The sequence below is a fragment of the Zootoca vivipara genome, chromosome 2, assembly GCF_963506605.1.
Source record: "Zootoca vivipara chromosome 2, rZooViv1.1, whole genome shotgun sequence".
Lineage (NCBI taxonomy): Eukaryota > Metazoa > Chordata > Lepidosauria > Squamata > Lacertidae > Zootoca > Zootoca vivipara.
In genome coordinates this window covers 48,971,521-48,988,085 of record NC_083277.1, presented here as the reverse complement: position 1 = coordinate 48,988,085, position 16,565 = coordinate 48,971,521, and the positions used below count along the sequence as shown (strand labels likewise).

The 16,565-nt window shown below is 39.6% G+C and overlaps 1 protein-coding gene across 14 annotated transcripts in view; it reads left to right on the top strand.

The window, feature by feature from the left end:
* The window catches only part of ATP2B2 (ATPase plasma membrane Ca2+ transporting 2), a 377,201-nt gene that overhangs the window by 314,841 nt on the left and 45,795 nt on the right, over positions 1–16,565 (top strand). For all 14 annotated transcript variants that reach the window (XR_009557107.1, XM_060271474.1, XM_060271476.1 and 11 more), the window contains 5 exons: positions 827–991; positions 1,566–1,780; positions 4,261–4,503; positions 11,823–12,064; positions 12,942–13,176. Coding sequence is in view for 13 of the 14 variants with exons in the window: in XM_060271474.1 (XP_060127457.1) it covers positions 827–991; positions 1,566–1,780; positions 4,261–4,503; positions 11,823–12,064; positions 12,942–13,176 (1,100 nt within the window). In the remaining variant the exon portion in view is untranslated. The remainder of the gene's footprint in view (positions 1–826; positions 992–1,565; positions 1,781–4,260; positions 4,504–11,822; positions 12,065–12,941; positions 13,177–16,565) is intronic.

The following is a 16,565-nucleotide window of genomic DNA, read 5'->3' as shown; positions in this document are numbered from 1 at the left end:
CAGTCTCTCCTAATATAATGCCATTTTGTATGTTTTTTTTTCACTCCTAATATATGTGTTTTTATAAGCATTATTTGGCGGGAGAAATGTATCACAAAATTCAGATAGGTGCAAATTTTGAAGGATGGCTGTGTTCTCATATTGTTTTGGAAAGTGTGAGCTTGATAAATTATGCTTTAAATGCAAACTGAATAAAATTCTTCTCCCATCCCTACTTGTATAGCATGCTGCCAGCAGACTTAGAAGTAATCTTCAGACCTTGCCTCTGAATAAAGGAGGTGGAGTAGGTGACGCTGGCAGTTTAATTATATAATTCTGAAGAGGCTTCTGGTGTAAAAAAAAAAGTTAGATAGTTGATTATATAGGTCATAAATCTATTATTCATATCCAGGTCTCATGAAACCACTTTTTGCTAAAGTAAAACAGGTCTGAGTCTGGTAAGTACCTTGGAAGGGGGATGACCTGAGACCCCATGTAGGCCACTTTGGGTCAAACAACAGAATAATAGTGTGATATAAATGCAAGAAAAACTTTTCAAAAAGAACTTAAAAGTGGAAAAACTGCTATAAAACCAACAAGCTTTCATTCTAGAGAAGAGGAGGCAGAAGGAGACCTTTGTGTATGATTTCTAAAGTGCTTTGTAAATTGAAGGCTGGGAAATGGTTAGACGCTTATAATCTTATCAAAATAACCTGGGATGTCAACTGTTCTAAGGAAAGCAGTGGTGCAGAAGCTAACACTGAATGCCACATATCTCATTTTCTAAATTAGACATTTGAAATAACACTACAGTTCTTAAATAATTTTTCCCCTTCTGCACTGTTAGCCAAACAGCAGGATGGTGCTGCTGCAATGGAGATGCAGCCGCTGAAGAGTGCTGAAGGCGGAGATGGAGATGATAAAGACAAGAGGAAAGCTAACATGCATAAGAAAGAAAAATCTGTTCTTCAAGGGAAGCTGACTAAATTGGCTGTCCAGATAGGGAAAGCAGGTATGGTGTCCATTGGATGGGGTAGCCTATTGCGATGAGGAATGTACTAGAGAGTTTTGACTAATTGCCAGCCAGATCTGTGCATGTTAGATAAAAGCCATTTCCCAAAGCCATTCCCTTTGTCACCTTTTTTTTTTTGCACATGGAACTCGATTAGTACTCTGTGGTTTTGCACTCCACACTCAAGGCACTCAAAGCAATTGTAGTATTAAACACATTTCTTTGGAACCCAGACTGAGACTCCGTGGGGTTCTGCTCATTCTCTGTAGTGATAAGAGTCCACTGCAATTCTCCCAAGCTTTAGCTGAGCTCAAGATCTCGAAATATTACATAGGACGCTGCCTTATGCAGAGTCAGATAAGTAATTTTGATGGGCTGCATGTGTGTGTGATTCTGGATCACATCTCCAGGCTTCATAGTTAAGCTGTCAGACACAATAATGATTAAACTGAGATTTTAACACAGAAAAATGTTGTAGCAGGATGCCTTAAATAAAAATATATTTTTCACAGGATTTCAACCACCACCACCACTTGCTATAGTAATAGTTAACTTTTTTGTTTGTTTGTTTCAGGTTTGGTGATGTCTGCCATCACCGTCATCATCTTAGTATTATACTTCACTGTTGAAAACTTCGTAGTCAGCAAGAAGCCGTGGCTGCCTGAATGCACACCTATCTATGTTCAGTATTTTGTTAAGTTCTTCATAATTGGTGTTACTGTGCTTGTAGTTGCTGTTCCGGAAGGACTTCCACTTGCTGTTACTATTTCCCTCGCATACTCTGTAAAGGTAAGCAACAGTCTTGAAACCAAGAGGGGAAAAAACAATCATTTTGCATAGTTATTTAATTTGTTCATAGACCACTTAAAATTGTTTTACTGTTTGGTAAGGTAAACAGGACTGCATGTCAGTGTAATTTTAAAAGTTTTTCAGAATGCTTGTCTTCAGATCAAAAGTGTAGCTGAAGAAGAGAAGAGAAGAGAATGAATAGAATAGAATAGAATAGAATAGAATAGAATAGAATAGAATAGAATAGAATAATGTTGACGTTGTGCACAGTAGAATATTTCTCTAGAGAAACTTCCCTCACTACTGTGGAACTAATAGTTCAAACAATAACATGGGTGGGCTTTACTTAGGGGGATCTCTTTAAAGAAGTGAATGAAGCAATTAGACTTGGATGAAGAGACATGGATTCCCACTTAAACTGAAGCACCTCAGGTGTCATTGTGCCATTGTGTTCGGCCATTTTGCAGTTGGGGGGGGGATACTTATGCTAGAATAGATCAATTTACAGTGGTAGGCTTTCAATATGCATGAATAACATAATCCAGTAAATAATGCAAATGCATTTGAATGGGAACCCAAACACCAAAGCAGAGTCTGAATTACAATTCACAATGAACTTAATTGCCTTAGGACAGCAGATCTCAGTACTGTGTGATTAGGGTCTCCTGTGCTAGTTTGTATGGAGGTAAGTACGGGACTGGTACTCATTGTGGTGAAATGTAATAGAGTTTACTGCAGGCACCCCCAAACTTCGGCCCTCCAGATGTTTTGGACTACAATTCCCATCTTCCCCGACTACTGGTCCTGTTAGCTAGGGATCATGGGAGTTGTAGGCCAAAACATCTGGAGGGCCGCAGTTTGGGGATGCCTGGTTTACTGTCTTTCTTTTTCCTCGAAGAGGATATTTTCAGGGTGTTAGTAGGCACTTATTGTTGTAACATTAATTCCTGTTTTCCCCCAAACTACTACTATTACTTCTTCTTCGATAAATTGCAATTACCACATCCTCTCTTTATCTGCTCCCTTAACATGCTTGCTTATCACCTTGCATTACTTTAACCTAGTAAAGCCCTCAATTACAGATGGCAAAATATCTGTACCAATATTAGAAAACTGAGTGCTGAGTCATTGCATTAGAGGTTCATGTGCAATGCACATCTTCCTCCTCTCATCCTCAATTTGCTTACACAGGCCAAAGAACACTCAGATGTGCACAGTATTTATCATTTGATATTCAGCTTTGAGGTCTCTTAATGTTCCCTTAAGTCTTTCCCCCAATGATGCTTCTGAATTTCCTTTCAAAGTTAGTGTTTTAGTGGTTCCCTCTCCCCTTTTCCTGGATTGTGGAGCGGTACCCATGCATAGGTTTTTTTTGCCATTTTTCCTGGCTTGGATTTCCAGAATTTATAAAGACTGCTGTCTATACTGATGGCTTCCTGCCACCACAATGCTTAATACCATTCTTAGTAGCTTTAATATTCTGGCTTTTTAATAGCAGTTCTGAAACATTGTGTTTATATAAACTAAGAACAAAACTAATACAATCTCAACAACGACATATAGACAAACAAAAAAGGCTGGTAAAGGGAGGAAGGCATAGAGAGCAGCGAGAGCTACCATAAACATTCATAATAGAATGTTTAGCTTAACATGTGTGTTTCTCTGAGTTCCATTCCTGCCTTTCTCCTCCCCCCCCCTTGCAAATGTTTCCATTACAAGTAAGGATCAGTGTTTGGGTGGAGAGCTCCACTGAAGTCTAAAACTAACACCAGAACCTTTCCATTACAAGAAATGTAAATGCAGTGGTGTAGAGACAACTGTATGGTGAAAAGCATACAAAGCAAACAGAAATGACTGGTTTTTTTAAAAAAAATGTGCACGATCACTCATGCACGCAGCTTACCTAAATGGAAAAGAATAATGGAAATGGAAGAAATGGAAAGTTCAGCAAGAGCAAACTGTACATGCACTGTTACCAAAATTAATTATAGAAATCCTTAATGTAAAATTGGAAGATAAGTAGAGTGGAACACAGGACTGAGCCATCTGTAGAATTACAAAATGGAATGAAAGAAATATGTCCACTCCTACTTTGGTCTAATGCTGTGTGTGTGTGTGTGTGTGTGTGTGTGTGTGTGTGTGTGTCTTTCAAATGAATTTCAGTATTTTTGTACTGATGTTTGAAAACTGTAGCCAGATTATATTGTTCTTGTTCAGCTGATTGTCTCATGTGCCTAAAAACCCCACCATTAAAATGTTGGCAGATATTAAGTCACATTAATCCCTCATATACAGGAATTTTGTAAAAATGCATTTTGTGTATCTGAAATTACTACTGTATCTATGTTCTACAAGTGCAAATGGGATTTTGAGGAAAAATTAATCCATCTGCACTACTCAAAAATGCTTATGCATTTAATTGGCATAAGGGATTTTCAACCTGTTTACCAAATAGGCTTTATTTTTTTCTTCTTTTCCAGAAAATGATGAAAGATAACAATCTGGTCCGTCATTTGGATGCGTGTGAGACGATGGGTAATGCTACAGCCATCTGCTCTGATAAAACAGGGACATTAACCACCAACCGGATGACAGTAGTACAAGCGTACGTTGGAGATGCCCATTACAAAGAGATCCCCGACCCAGATACCATTCCAGCCAAAATTCTGGATGTGCTGGTTAATGCAATTGCCATCAACAGCGCTTACACTTCAAAAGTTCTGGTAGGTAGGCTTTGATTTCAGACACTAAAAAGACATTTGGGGAATCTCTGTCGATACTTAGAATTCTCTTTCCACTGTGATAAAAATGCTGTTGTGTGAATGTTTGGCCAAAGTAAGAAGAACTTGAAAAATCTACATCTATATGTGTTGTGGTTTTAAAATAAATGTTTCGAAAACTATTCTGTTTTGTAACTTACATGTGCCATGACAAATTTTCATGAAGTTGATATTTTTAGGTAAGAAGTGGGCTTCCAAAGAATGTCAAAAGGCCCCCAAAGTCTATTAACTTATCTTTCACATTTTTTTGTCCCTGTAGACAGCGCAGATCACTATTGCATAATTCAAGCAAGTCAGGGGCCATATAGTAATAAATAATGATAATAATGATGAGGATGACATTTGCACAGTACTTTCCACTGTTCAAAGTGTGTCTCATGGACTACTTACTTGTAATCCTAACAACTAAATCAGTATTATTATCCTTCTTATTGCAGATAAGGGGATTGAGGCTAAGATAAAATGGCTTACTTTACGCTGGCTAGTAAATATGATCACACACACACACACACAAAATATCCATCTATCCAGACAAGCAAGATGCATTTTCACAGTTCAGGAACACATATCCAGTCAGACAAAAAGCACTCAACAATGGCATGGAACGGGGAAGGTGAAAGGTGTGTTCTAAGGAGTGGGTGTGGCCTAATCAGAGTCCCAAGGGTTGTACAGAAATAGCTGCAGGGCTGCATCAAATCCCTACCCCCTGATTTAGATGAATAATGATCATACTGTTTTTGTATTACATTTTGCTTAAAGAGGAATAAGTTGGAACTATTTATTTGTTGTGTGGATGGAAAAAGAGTTTCAAGAAGAATCTGTAGCTGAGAGTTCTGTTTAGCCCTTTCCTTATCCACTTCTCAACAAATGCCCCTCTGACTATTTAAATAAAAAACTCCAGCCAGATTTCAAGACCAAATTTATGCACATATTAAAAAGCCTATGGAAGAACTGGTGGGTTGAAGAGGAGATAAGCAACGTTCCCTCTCACCCACCAATTCTCCCCTACTAATGTCTTCTGTGAGTCTACATTTGCATTGCTTCAGTATTTGGGAAGTGATATTTGCATAAATAATATCAAATTCTACCCTAAGAGTCACTGATAAGAATGGAGTGGGGAAAGCCTTTGTAGTATTAAAATTGCAGCCTGGACATTAAGAAAAGCACAAGGAACTACAGTGCCATTGATAACTGTTCTTTATGTGTGTGTTTTCAAGGACAACTGTAAGAGAAGTGGCATGTATTTCTCTTCAGACTAATAGTTTTGAATATATATGTACCTTTTTTTTAATAAAAATTACTCTCCTGTTATCTGAATCCTGAGCACTGTGAAACTTTGAAGGCATTATATCTAGAAATGTCTATACTGTATTTTATTTTGTTTCTACTTAATGTAGCTTTGACTTGCTATTGGGCCTCTGGGAAGCGCATGTAATTCAATAAATTTTAGGCCTATTTATAATCTTACTACAGTAGTAGAGTTTCTTATAGGCTCCTGCTTTCTTTGTCCTGCAGACATATATACATGTGAGCTGTAGACTAGGCTATTTAGTGACTGATGTGTAACATAACTACTATTGAAACATATCATATTATTTCAAGGTGCCGGTGAAGACAATCAAAACATCTGAATAGCATCTCCTTTTGTCTACAGGTAGAGGTCAAATCACTATGATAAAAAGGGAAGAACAACCCAGTTTCCCACACTGCCTTTGCCTGTTTAGCTTGCTTTCTCTTCTGCAGCTATTCTTGGAAACTAACAAGCCAGTTTACAGTAGCAAACAGACTTCCTTTTCCTCCCTTGCCCTGGGCATAGAAGGAGGTGGTTGAGAAGGCAGGCTAAGTAAGCTTCAATATTACTTAAGCAGTCACAGTATGGTATACTGCAGCATCTGCAGCCCACTGATGCCTAAAAAACATCTGTAAGCCCCTCCCAAGTAAATTCCATGCTTGCTAATTTCCCACTTCAGTTTCTCTAGTGATATTTAACAAAATTTGCATACCACTTGACTGTCAATAAAATGCATAAGCAGTTAAAAAAATTAATAAAGCAAACATTAAGGGCTGAATAAAACTAATCTGTTCCACAAGCAGAGGTCAGTACAATGAATCCTGCTACTGTAATGGGACTTTTCCCAGTGTCTCCATTGGTCACACAAGATTTAATTACATTTTGCTTCAAATACAAAAAGTATAAAAAAATATTAATAGTGTTGTTTTCTCATCTACTCGAAGAGTCAATCTAGGCTATTGGGTATAAAATGATACCATACTATTCAGGGCTTGCAAGTAGGTATGTGGAGAGCCAATCGTCTGTACTATTTGCCCATGATCTAAATAGAATTTTCAAATGCCCTGCTTTGCTGGATTTGTGACTGGGTGAAGACATCAGCTAATTGGGCTTCATCAGTGGCATCTAGTGAGATGTATAGTTTGTTAAATGTGCTGGCAATTGTACCTCTGAGGGAGGATAAAGCCTTATAGTTGTAAGGATTTTTTAAGGGTTGTATGTGTTTGCAGTAAATGTATATATTATTTGTAGGACTAAGCTGTGTGTATATGTGTGAGGATGAGAGCAATATATTTACTTAGGGATATGAAATATTAGTTGTTTTACAACACTGAACTAAACAAAGATTTAAGTTTTAAAAATGAATAGTGGATTATTGTATATTTAGGCAAATGAGAGAAGTTATCACAGTTATCGCGAGTTCAACAGCCTGATTGCACAACTTCATTGTCTCACATAACTCTTCTGATCAGGATTTATGGTTAGGACAGTTTTCTGAACAATTATTTTCAAAAATTCCAGGTAACTTTGTTTTTACATTATATCATGTTTCAGCCTCAGTTTAATTCCATATTTCTTTTCATTTTAAAAAAATGTAAGTTTATTTGGCACCGGCAAATACTTGGTTACAAAGACTCTATTTTAATTTGAATGGTGTATACAAATAATAATAATAAACACTTTGATTGTTGAGCACTTTAGACACAGGGCAGTCAGCCACCATAGCAGTCTGGTACAGCTGATACTCAGCCTGCAAGAAAAGATTTATGGTATGATTAGCAGAAATTGCAGGTGGAAAGAAAATAATAGCTTTCATTATAGCAGAGTTAAATTTCTTTTATTTCTTTGCTTTAATTTTGAGAGTTAATAAACATGAAACAGCCTAAAATAATTTCATTTTAAAGTGTAAAGCAGATTCATTCTCACTACAGATTGCAGACAGTAGTCTGCAAGGAAACTGGCTTGGCAATCAGATGGTTTGTGCTAAAACATTCCAGGAGAGGCAATGTCACTGCCAATTCTCACCACCGTATGCTTTATTTTATTACACCATGGTGAGATTGTGGGATCTGCAGCTGTTCTAGCAGGTCTCAGAGAATTTAAGACCTCTTCTGAAAATTATTGTCTTTTCTTATTTATACTTACATTTACTCATGTACACTCAAAACAATGAGTATCTTTTATTAAAACTTACTTTAAACCACAGCAGAAATGCCTGTCCCAATTGGGGAGGACAAGCCTGCATAGAGGAAATATGTTGGTGGATGCAAACAATTTATTTAGATTATGGGCTGGATCTAGACACATCAAAAAAGCATTTCAGAAAAATGCATTGTAAACCTCAAAGTGCAAAATCACGTTGCAAAAGACAGAACTCCACAGCGCCGTCTGGTGTCACAGAATTATAACACATATAAAATGCTTTTTCTTTACTAACTGCCTCTCCTGGTATGCCCCGTGGAGGACCTTACAGTCCGCAAACAATAATATCTTGGAGGTCCCGGGCCTCAAGGAAGTTAAACTGGCCTCAACCAGGGCCAAGGCCTTTTCAGCTTTGGCCCTAGCCTGGTGGAACGCTCTATCACAGGAAACCAGGGCCCTACGGGACTTGATATCCTTCCACAGGGCCTGCAAGATGGAGCTGTTCTGCCTGGCCTTTGGTCCGGGCCCAGTTTGACCCCCCCTCTATGGGACCCTATAAGTTACCTCTTTGGCGCTTTTATCAGCTCATATGGGACCAACATGGATGAATACTTGAGGTTCCCGACCCCTATGGTTGTAATTTCATGGACAGTCATTTAATTTTATCCTGATTCTAATTTTTAAGCTGTATTTTAATCAATTGTTTGATTGTGTTTAAATGTATTTGACATTTGATGTTTGCCGCCCTGAGCCCGGTCTTGGCCAGGGAGGGTGGGGTATAAATAAAAAATTACTTACTTAGTTACTTACTAAAGTAGCTGAGTCCCTAGTCTTGGGGTCACACTTTTTATTCTTTTGTTAAGAAGTTACAGTTCTAAAATACTTTTAGAAATTATTTGTCATGATGGTTAAAACATATTATCAGAGGAAAATACATTTATTTTGAGTGAATTTTAAAGCCTTTATTAAGTTGCTGAAGAGCAGGAAAGGCGATTAATATGAGGCACCGTTGCCAAGGTACTCAGTGTGTACAAAATTCCAAGATGATCACATCGAGGGTTTTGTTATGTTTTCTTGAATACAATTTACTTCCTTGTATTGTTGTACATTACCTTGATATCTTTACGGTACAAGGTGAATGAATGAATCAATAATAACCCTACTAATGCTCGTTATTATCCTCAGATGGAGAGCTCAGACAAGAAATAATGGCTTTCCTCAAATCCAGTGTCTCCACCCATAACTATAATAGGGTTTCAACAGAGAACTTCAGAGAACAGTTCAAAGCTCATGTTTTTAACAACTACAGTAGATCAGCTCTCTTCCATTCTGTTAACATTAAGGATCACTGTTAAATAGAATTGCAATAGAAGTAACATGTTATCTTTTAACATGTTATCTTCTGGATGTGCATATCTTGGTGCAAAATTGTTTTTTTATTTGATTTTTAAAATTATTTTCTTGGCCGCTTTGCATTCTGTAAGGAAAGGGAGAGGGTGAAATGTCTTTATTTATTTGAACTCATGTGGTAAGTTAAGATTTTCAGAGTAAGACCCAGGTGGCAAGTTACACATACCTTGCTCTTACCTTTTTTCATTTTCAATGGGCTGCAGAAGCCTACAGTTTGGAGCACAAAACTGGAGTGGGGGACAGACTGCTCTTTACTACACAATGCCTGCACGGTGGAAAGCAGCATCCGGGAAAATTTTGAATAGAAAGTCTGCCTGAGAGGAAAGGTTAGGCAGCTGACCTGGCCCTCTACAAGCGCTCCAATCAAGATTTCAGACTGCAGCTGCTTTGCGTGTTTAGACCTTTAAACCTCCCCCCTTAAATAAATTCAGACAAGACTCAAATTTTGGTTTGGTTTTTGGCAGAATTTAGGCCACAACTTTATTGATTATAGAAAGTGAGTAGTTGCATAGGCTCTGGTTCGACTGGCTCCCTGCACCGTTGCAGGTAGCGCTGACTCAGGGGACCAGCATAGATCAGTCTAGGGTGACATGCTATGTCCACCACCCAGATGTCCCCCTGGACTCAGGCACGGACACAACCCCCTCACAGGGTTGACCAAACCATTGAGTCCCTGGATTCTTTTAACAGAATACCCTTCACATAGGGATGGCGAGAGCGTTCCCCCATCCCTATCACCTGAACCAAAGCCTATCCGCAACCTTACAAGTTGTGACAATTTGCTACACGGCAAGCGAAACCCAAGTGGCACCAGCCAATCAGCCAAGTGGGGGAAATTCCTGCCGTGCCCCTGTCCCAATGACAGACGACACACGACAGCATAACAAGGTCAAGCGTGCAAGCCCTAAAAGTAGTGAGAGGTGGGCGGGTGTTCCGATGCACTGACCAAAAGAGGAAGCTCTGAGTCATGTGCATGGGCATATATAGGTCCCTTGATCGGTTTGGCTAGCATCCCATTGGCCTGATTAAACCCAGCATCAAGGGACCTACCAATATGTGGATGTAGCCTATCTTGATTTCAGCAAGGCCTTTGACAAGGTGCCCCATGATATTCTTGTAAAGAAGCTGGTAAAATGCGGGCTAGACAATGCTACCATTCAGTGGATTTGTAACTGACTGACTCATCAATGGCTCCTCCTCATCCTGGAGAGTAGTGACTAGTGGGGTGCCATAGGGTTCTGTCTTGGGCCCAGTCTTATTCAACATCTTTATCAATGACTTGGATGATGGGCTTAAGGACATCCTGAGCAAATTTGCAGATGACACCAAATTGGGAGGGGTGGCTAATACCCCAGAGGACAGGATCACACTTCAAAATGACCTTAACAGATTAGACAACTGGGCCAAAGCAAACAAGATGAATTTTAACAAGGAGAAATGTAAAGTACTACACTTTGGCAGAAAAATATATGAAAGGCACGAATACAGAATGGGAGACACCTGGCTTGAGAGCAGTACATGTGAAAAGGATCTAGGAGTCTTGGTAGACCACAAACTTGACATGAGTCAACAGTGTGATGCAGCAGCTAAAAAAGCCAATGCGGTTCTGGGCTGCATCAATAGGAGTATAGCATCTAGATCAAGGAAAGTAATAGTACCACTGTATTCTGCTCTGGTCAGACCTCACCTGGAGTACTGTGTCCAGTTCTGGGCACCACAGTTCAAGAAGGATACTGACAAGCTGGAACGTGTCCAGAAGAGGGCAACCCAAATGGTCAAAGACCTGGAAACGATGCCTGATGAGGAATGGCTTAGGGAGCTGGGTATGGTTAGCCTGGAGAAGAGAAGGTTAAGGGGTGATATGATAGCCATGTTCAAATATATAAAAAGGGGGTCATATAGAGGAGGGAGAAAGGTTGTTTTCTGCTGCTCCAGAGAAGCGGACACGGAGCAATGGATTCAAACTACAAGAAAGAAGATTCCACCTAAACATTAGGAAGAACTTCCTGATAGTAAGAGCTGTTCGGCAGTGGAATTTGCTACCAAGGAGTGAGGTGGAGTCTCCTTCTTTGGAGGTCTTTAAGCAGAGGCTTGACAGGCATATGTCAAGAATGCTTTGATGGTGTTTCCTGCTTGGCAGGGGGTTGGACTGGATGGCCCTCGTGGTCTCTTCCAACTCTATGATTCTATGATTCTGTGAATAGGGTGTTGTGGCTATCCAATCATACCCACCCACAACACAGGGTTCAGTTGCCAGGTTGCACTGCAACACGTGCCCTCTTTGAGGGCGGACATGATTTACTAAAAAATAAGAAAGGGAAATATTAGAGGGAAAGCTGCACATGCATAGTGTGTAAGATCTTTATGTTGTAGGGACATGAATGAAAGTTTGAAATCCCAATTCTTTCTTTCTCCTTAGCCACCAGACAAGGATGGTGGTCTACCTCGCCAGGTTGGCAACAAGACAGAGTGTGGATTGCTGGGGTTTGTCTTGGACCTAAAGCAGGATTACCAGCCTGCCCGGAATCAAATGCCTGAAGAGAAGCTCTACAAAGTATACACATTTAACTCTGTGAGAAAATCAATGAGTACTGTCATCAAAATGCCAGATGAAAGTTTCCGAATGTACAGCAAAGGAGCTTCTGAAATTGTCCTAAAGAAGTATGTACTTAATATTTGCTTTGAACAAGTCACTAAATTTGGGTATGCGCGCGATCCAGCTCTCATTATTTGGTTAGTTTAAATCTTACCAACACAGATTGACAAATGCACACACAGAGACCATAAATGTACAGCTAGACAATGGAACATGTTTTTACATTATCAAGTGCTCTCCTATGAGACACTATGTATTAGGTGATTCCTAAATAGGTCCCATGGAAATGAATGGGAGCTAAGGAAGAGCACTACTTCGTATGCATAGCTGCCATTCATTTAAGTGAGATGTAGAAGAAATTCCTGGAAGACATGGCACATGTCCTTTTGTCTTATTTACCACAAAGAGGTAAATTGTTATTTTTCTGCTTTCTGGAAAAAGTTTAGATTAAAAATGTCGGCTTTGGATTATTTTAAGAATAACAGCAGCACATTTCAAAGTGTGTAATATTATTTATCATGAATGTATGAGATGCACAATAGTTCTCACTGTTACTAATTGACTTACTATGAGTGGCTAGCTAAGTCTGGTTCAGGACTTGTTAAACTTAAATTCAGTTCTTCTAGGTTCAAGACCAATGATTTTTAAACACCGAACCCCCTCACATTATTCAGACTACCTTTGTTATGCATTCAAGGCGGCTTCTCCGTCTTTGTTCCAACATTTATTAATTTTTTGCCAACAAAGAGATGTTACAATTCATTATTTCCGCTGATAGATCTAACTAGAATTCCATCACCCATTTGGCTTAGGAAGGTACCAATAAATTTGCTATTTATTCAAATTAACGCTATATCTCAGGCATGTTGAAAACTTTATTCTTTGTTGCCTAGTAAATTTTTCCTTAACTGTAGAATTGCTGCTGGTATCCTTTCCTTCCAGGTGTTCTAAGATTCTTAATGCAGCTGGCGAGCCTCGCATCTTCAGACCTCGTGATCGGGATGAGATGGTAAAGAAAGTGATTGAACCTATGGCCTGTGATGGATTGAGAACTATCTGTGTTGCTTACCGAGACTTCCCCGGCAGCCCTGAACCAGACTGGGAGGATGAAAACGACATTCTATCTGACCTGACCTGCATTTGTGTGGTTGGCATAGAAGACCCTGTAAGACCAGAGGTATGCTAACCTTAAGCCCTGATCCTAAACCATACTCATTTGAAGTAAGTTCCATGAACTAATAATAGTAATTTCCAAATAGGTTTTAGGTGTAGAATGTTAAAGCACTCACATTATTATTATTATTATTATTATTATTATTATTATTATTATTTTAAAAATATGCTTCCTACAGTTCAGTTTTTGAAAGCAATTCTTTGTACTGCAGTGTGGCCAAAAGTACACCATGTTGTATCAAGAGGCCCATTCATGCAACATTCCCACCTCCCTTTTTTGCTTCCATTCATTGTACATACCCATTTTATTTCTGAGGTGTGGGGAACCCTGTGGAATGATGGTCAGTGTGCTGTTGAGGACTGCAGCTAGTATGAGGAAGAAGGAATTGGTAGGTAGAAATAGGTCCAAGCAAGTCTGCACATAGAGATGTTTCTTTTTAAAACACACAAACACGTATTTTAGCACGTTTGAGAGTAGTACTAGAAGACTCATGCTTTGATGCATTATTTATATATTGTTGCACGCCACCCCAATCTCCAAGTGGTGTGAGATTCCAGAGGTTCCAGGTGCTTCCCCAGGGTTCATGTTTCCTTTTGGAAATGCGGCACAGCAGAGACTGTGGTGTCTTAATGATATATGGTTTATTTACACACATATACAACCTAAGTCTACAGTTCACAGCCTTAACACCCCAAGAGGGATTTGTTTCTCCCATAGCCATAGCCTTAGCCTTGGATTCAAGCAGAGATCCACGATGGCTCTCTCTCTCTGCTTGCTGCTCTTCCTCCAGGTCACATCCCTGTCTCCAAACCTCTCAGCTCTCAACCCTCAACTGATAACAATATGTTCATTTGGGGAGCTTGTTTATTACAAGACATGAATGGGTACACTTGCTATGATGGTTTTTGACATCATTACTGATAATGTATTAACAAACAGTAGGTGGTTATAAAAGGGCTACATGACTTGTTTTCCATTCCATTATGTTTCTGGTATAGCTAGATGAAATGTCTCCCACTGCAAACAGGATTCGGCTCATTCACTAAATGGCTTGTTCACTGGGTGAAATGTTGCATGGCAGTTTGAAATAAAAATATTGGTTTTTAAATTGATAACTTTTAAAAAGAATTATGGAGGTCCTAATTTCATCCTCCCAACGGTTTAGTTGCTTCAAGATGTGTTCAAAATGGCACTTCAGCAAGCTAATTCAGTACTGTTTACCACAGTATCCTCCTGGACCATTTCTGTCAGTTGCTGTTTTGCAGTCTTTCCACCCCTACTTACAGGGCTGGGTTCAAAGAATAGCATTGGTTTTTATGTCTCCACCTTCTGGTAGCTGTGCTGTGGGATGCCAAAGAGCACTATTTTGTTCCCAATGCTATTTAGTATTGATACAAAACTGCTGGAAGCAGTTGTTAGAAGATTTGCTCTCCAAACGTCAGCACGCTAATGACACCCAACTCTATCTTGTCATTACAGTCTGAATCAGGAAACACTGTGATTGTTCTTAATTGGTCCCTGGATGCACTGCTAAGCTGCAGATTGGTAAAATGGAGACTCTCTGTGTGAGTGTCCCCCTGGGATTTTACCAGTTCTGGATAGGGTTGCACTGACTCTGAAGGAAGCCTTTTGAATTTTGGGGTACTGATAGATCCATCTTTGTTACTGGAGGCCTAGGTAACCACCATGGTGAGGAGCACCTATGTGGAGAAATCACATTTTGCCATTTGTTTATAGGGACAAAGTTTGTTTTATATGAAGGTAATATAAGGGTTCATGTTAAATTGGCAGCTGACCGTTGGCTATTAATTACATAAGACTGGACTGGTAAAAGCTAGGTACTTTTTATACTGACTGAGAGGATTATAAAAGTGAACTTTGGATTGGCTTGATGGATAGAAATTCTTGGACAGGAAAAGTGATCTGATGAGGGGACGACGACATTTTTTTGCTACTTAAACCTCATTGGTTGAAGTGTAGGCTGATTAGAGCATCAATAGGCGAGTGTTGGGAGTATTGGGAGAGTATTGGGAGAGTGTGTGACTGAAGGAAACTGCTGAGAAGGAGGAGGAGGCAGAAAGAAGAAGGCTGGAGTCTGGAGCAGAAGGAAAAGGAAAAGCAGTATGGGCAAGAGGCTTATTGAGGCTAGGGGGAGCCTAGTAGTATAGTCTGCCTCAAAAGAGCTAAATCACTGGCTTAAGCTGAAGATTAACAGAAAGGCTATCTAAGGTCACTGAGCAGTGAGGAAGACATCAATAGGGAGCTTCTGGGTTTGACCAGAGAGGTAACTGTTAGAAAGCCTGGCTCATAAGACAATAAGCAGTCGTCCTCAGTACTTGGTGGCAGTGAAAGTTGGCTGACTGGGCAAGAGGCACTAAGAGAAATTGGCATAGAAATTAAATAGGGTTAGGAATTATGCGTTACAAATCAGTCCCTGACCCATAATGTTGGATGCTGTTATTACTAGGTTTTTTTATTCTTATCTGTATTTTTATTATACTGCTTTAGTGTTATTATGCTTGTGTTTTTGCACACTGCTTAGAGATTTTAGAAACAGACATAGGCAGACAGGCAGACAGCTTAGTTTTCTGAAAGTATACATGCAGCTTCGACGTGAAAACCAAGATGGTGTTTAAAAACAGCCTGTGCATTCTCTAGAAATGGGTCTATGTGTTGTGACAATGGAATACAAAAGTAGTCCTTTGGATAGTGAAATAAAATAGTTGTAAGACATCAGTCGTAAAAAAAAAAAGCAATGTGGTAGTTGTCACATGAAACACAGTTGTGTGGGTAGCAGCCACTTCATACGCCCGATCACTCCTAACAAGCAGCTCCCATTGTAGCTCTGGTGATTTTCACTTTGTGATAATCTCACAGCCTGCTTTATTTATTTTTGGAGCAGTGTGGTTAAAATCATTAGAACTGTGTAGGAATTGTCTGAGTTAAAAGACCTGCAGTTATGTTTGGTAGAAAACATGCATGAATAAGACAAAAAATAACAAAAATATTTCTTACTGCTGCTGAATGTCAGTACTGCCACCTGCTACATTCTCTTCCTTCTTCAGCAGGGGGATACTTTATTAAGTAGCTATTAAGTAAGTCCTAGAATCTAGGACAGCAATGGGGAACTCCCAGCACACAGATCTAGATAGGGGTCCGAATTTGGCTCACGGCGCCATTTCCCTCAAACTATGTCCCCCTTTCCCGCACCTGGAGCAAGTAAAGACATGGTGCAAAGGAACTACCAGAAGTTTAAAGTGTGCTGCTGATTATTCCTTGCTAAGTGGGGCTTGCTGACAGCTGCGTGATGGTGACAGTGTGCCTTCAGTGACAACAAGCCCTTGAGAAGTTGTCACTAGGCATCATAATGACATCAGGTGATTTGCAGGTGG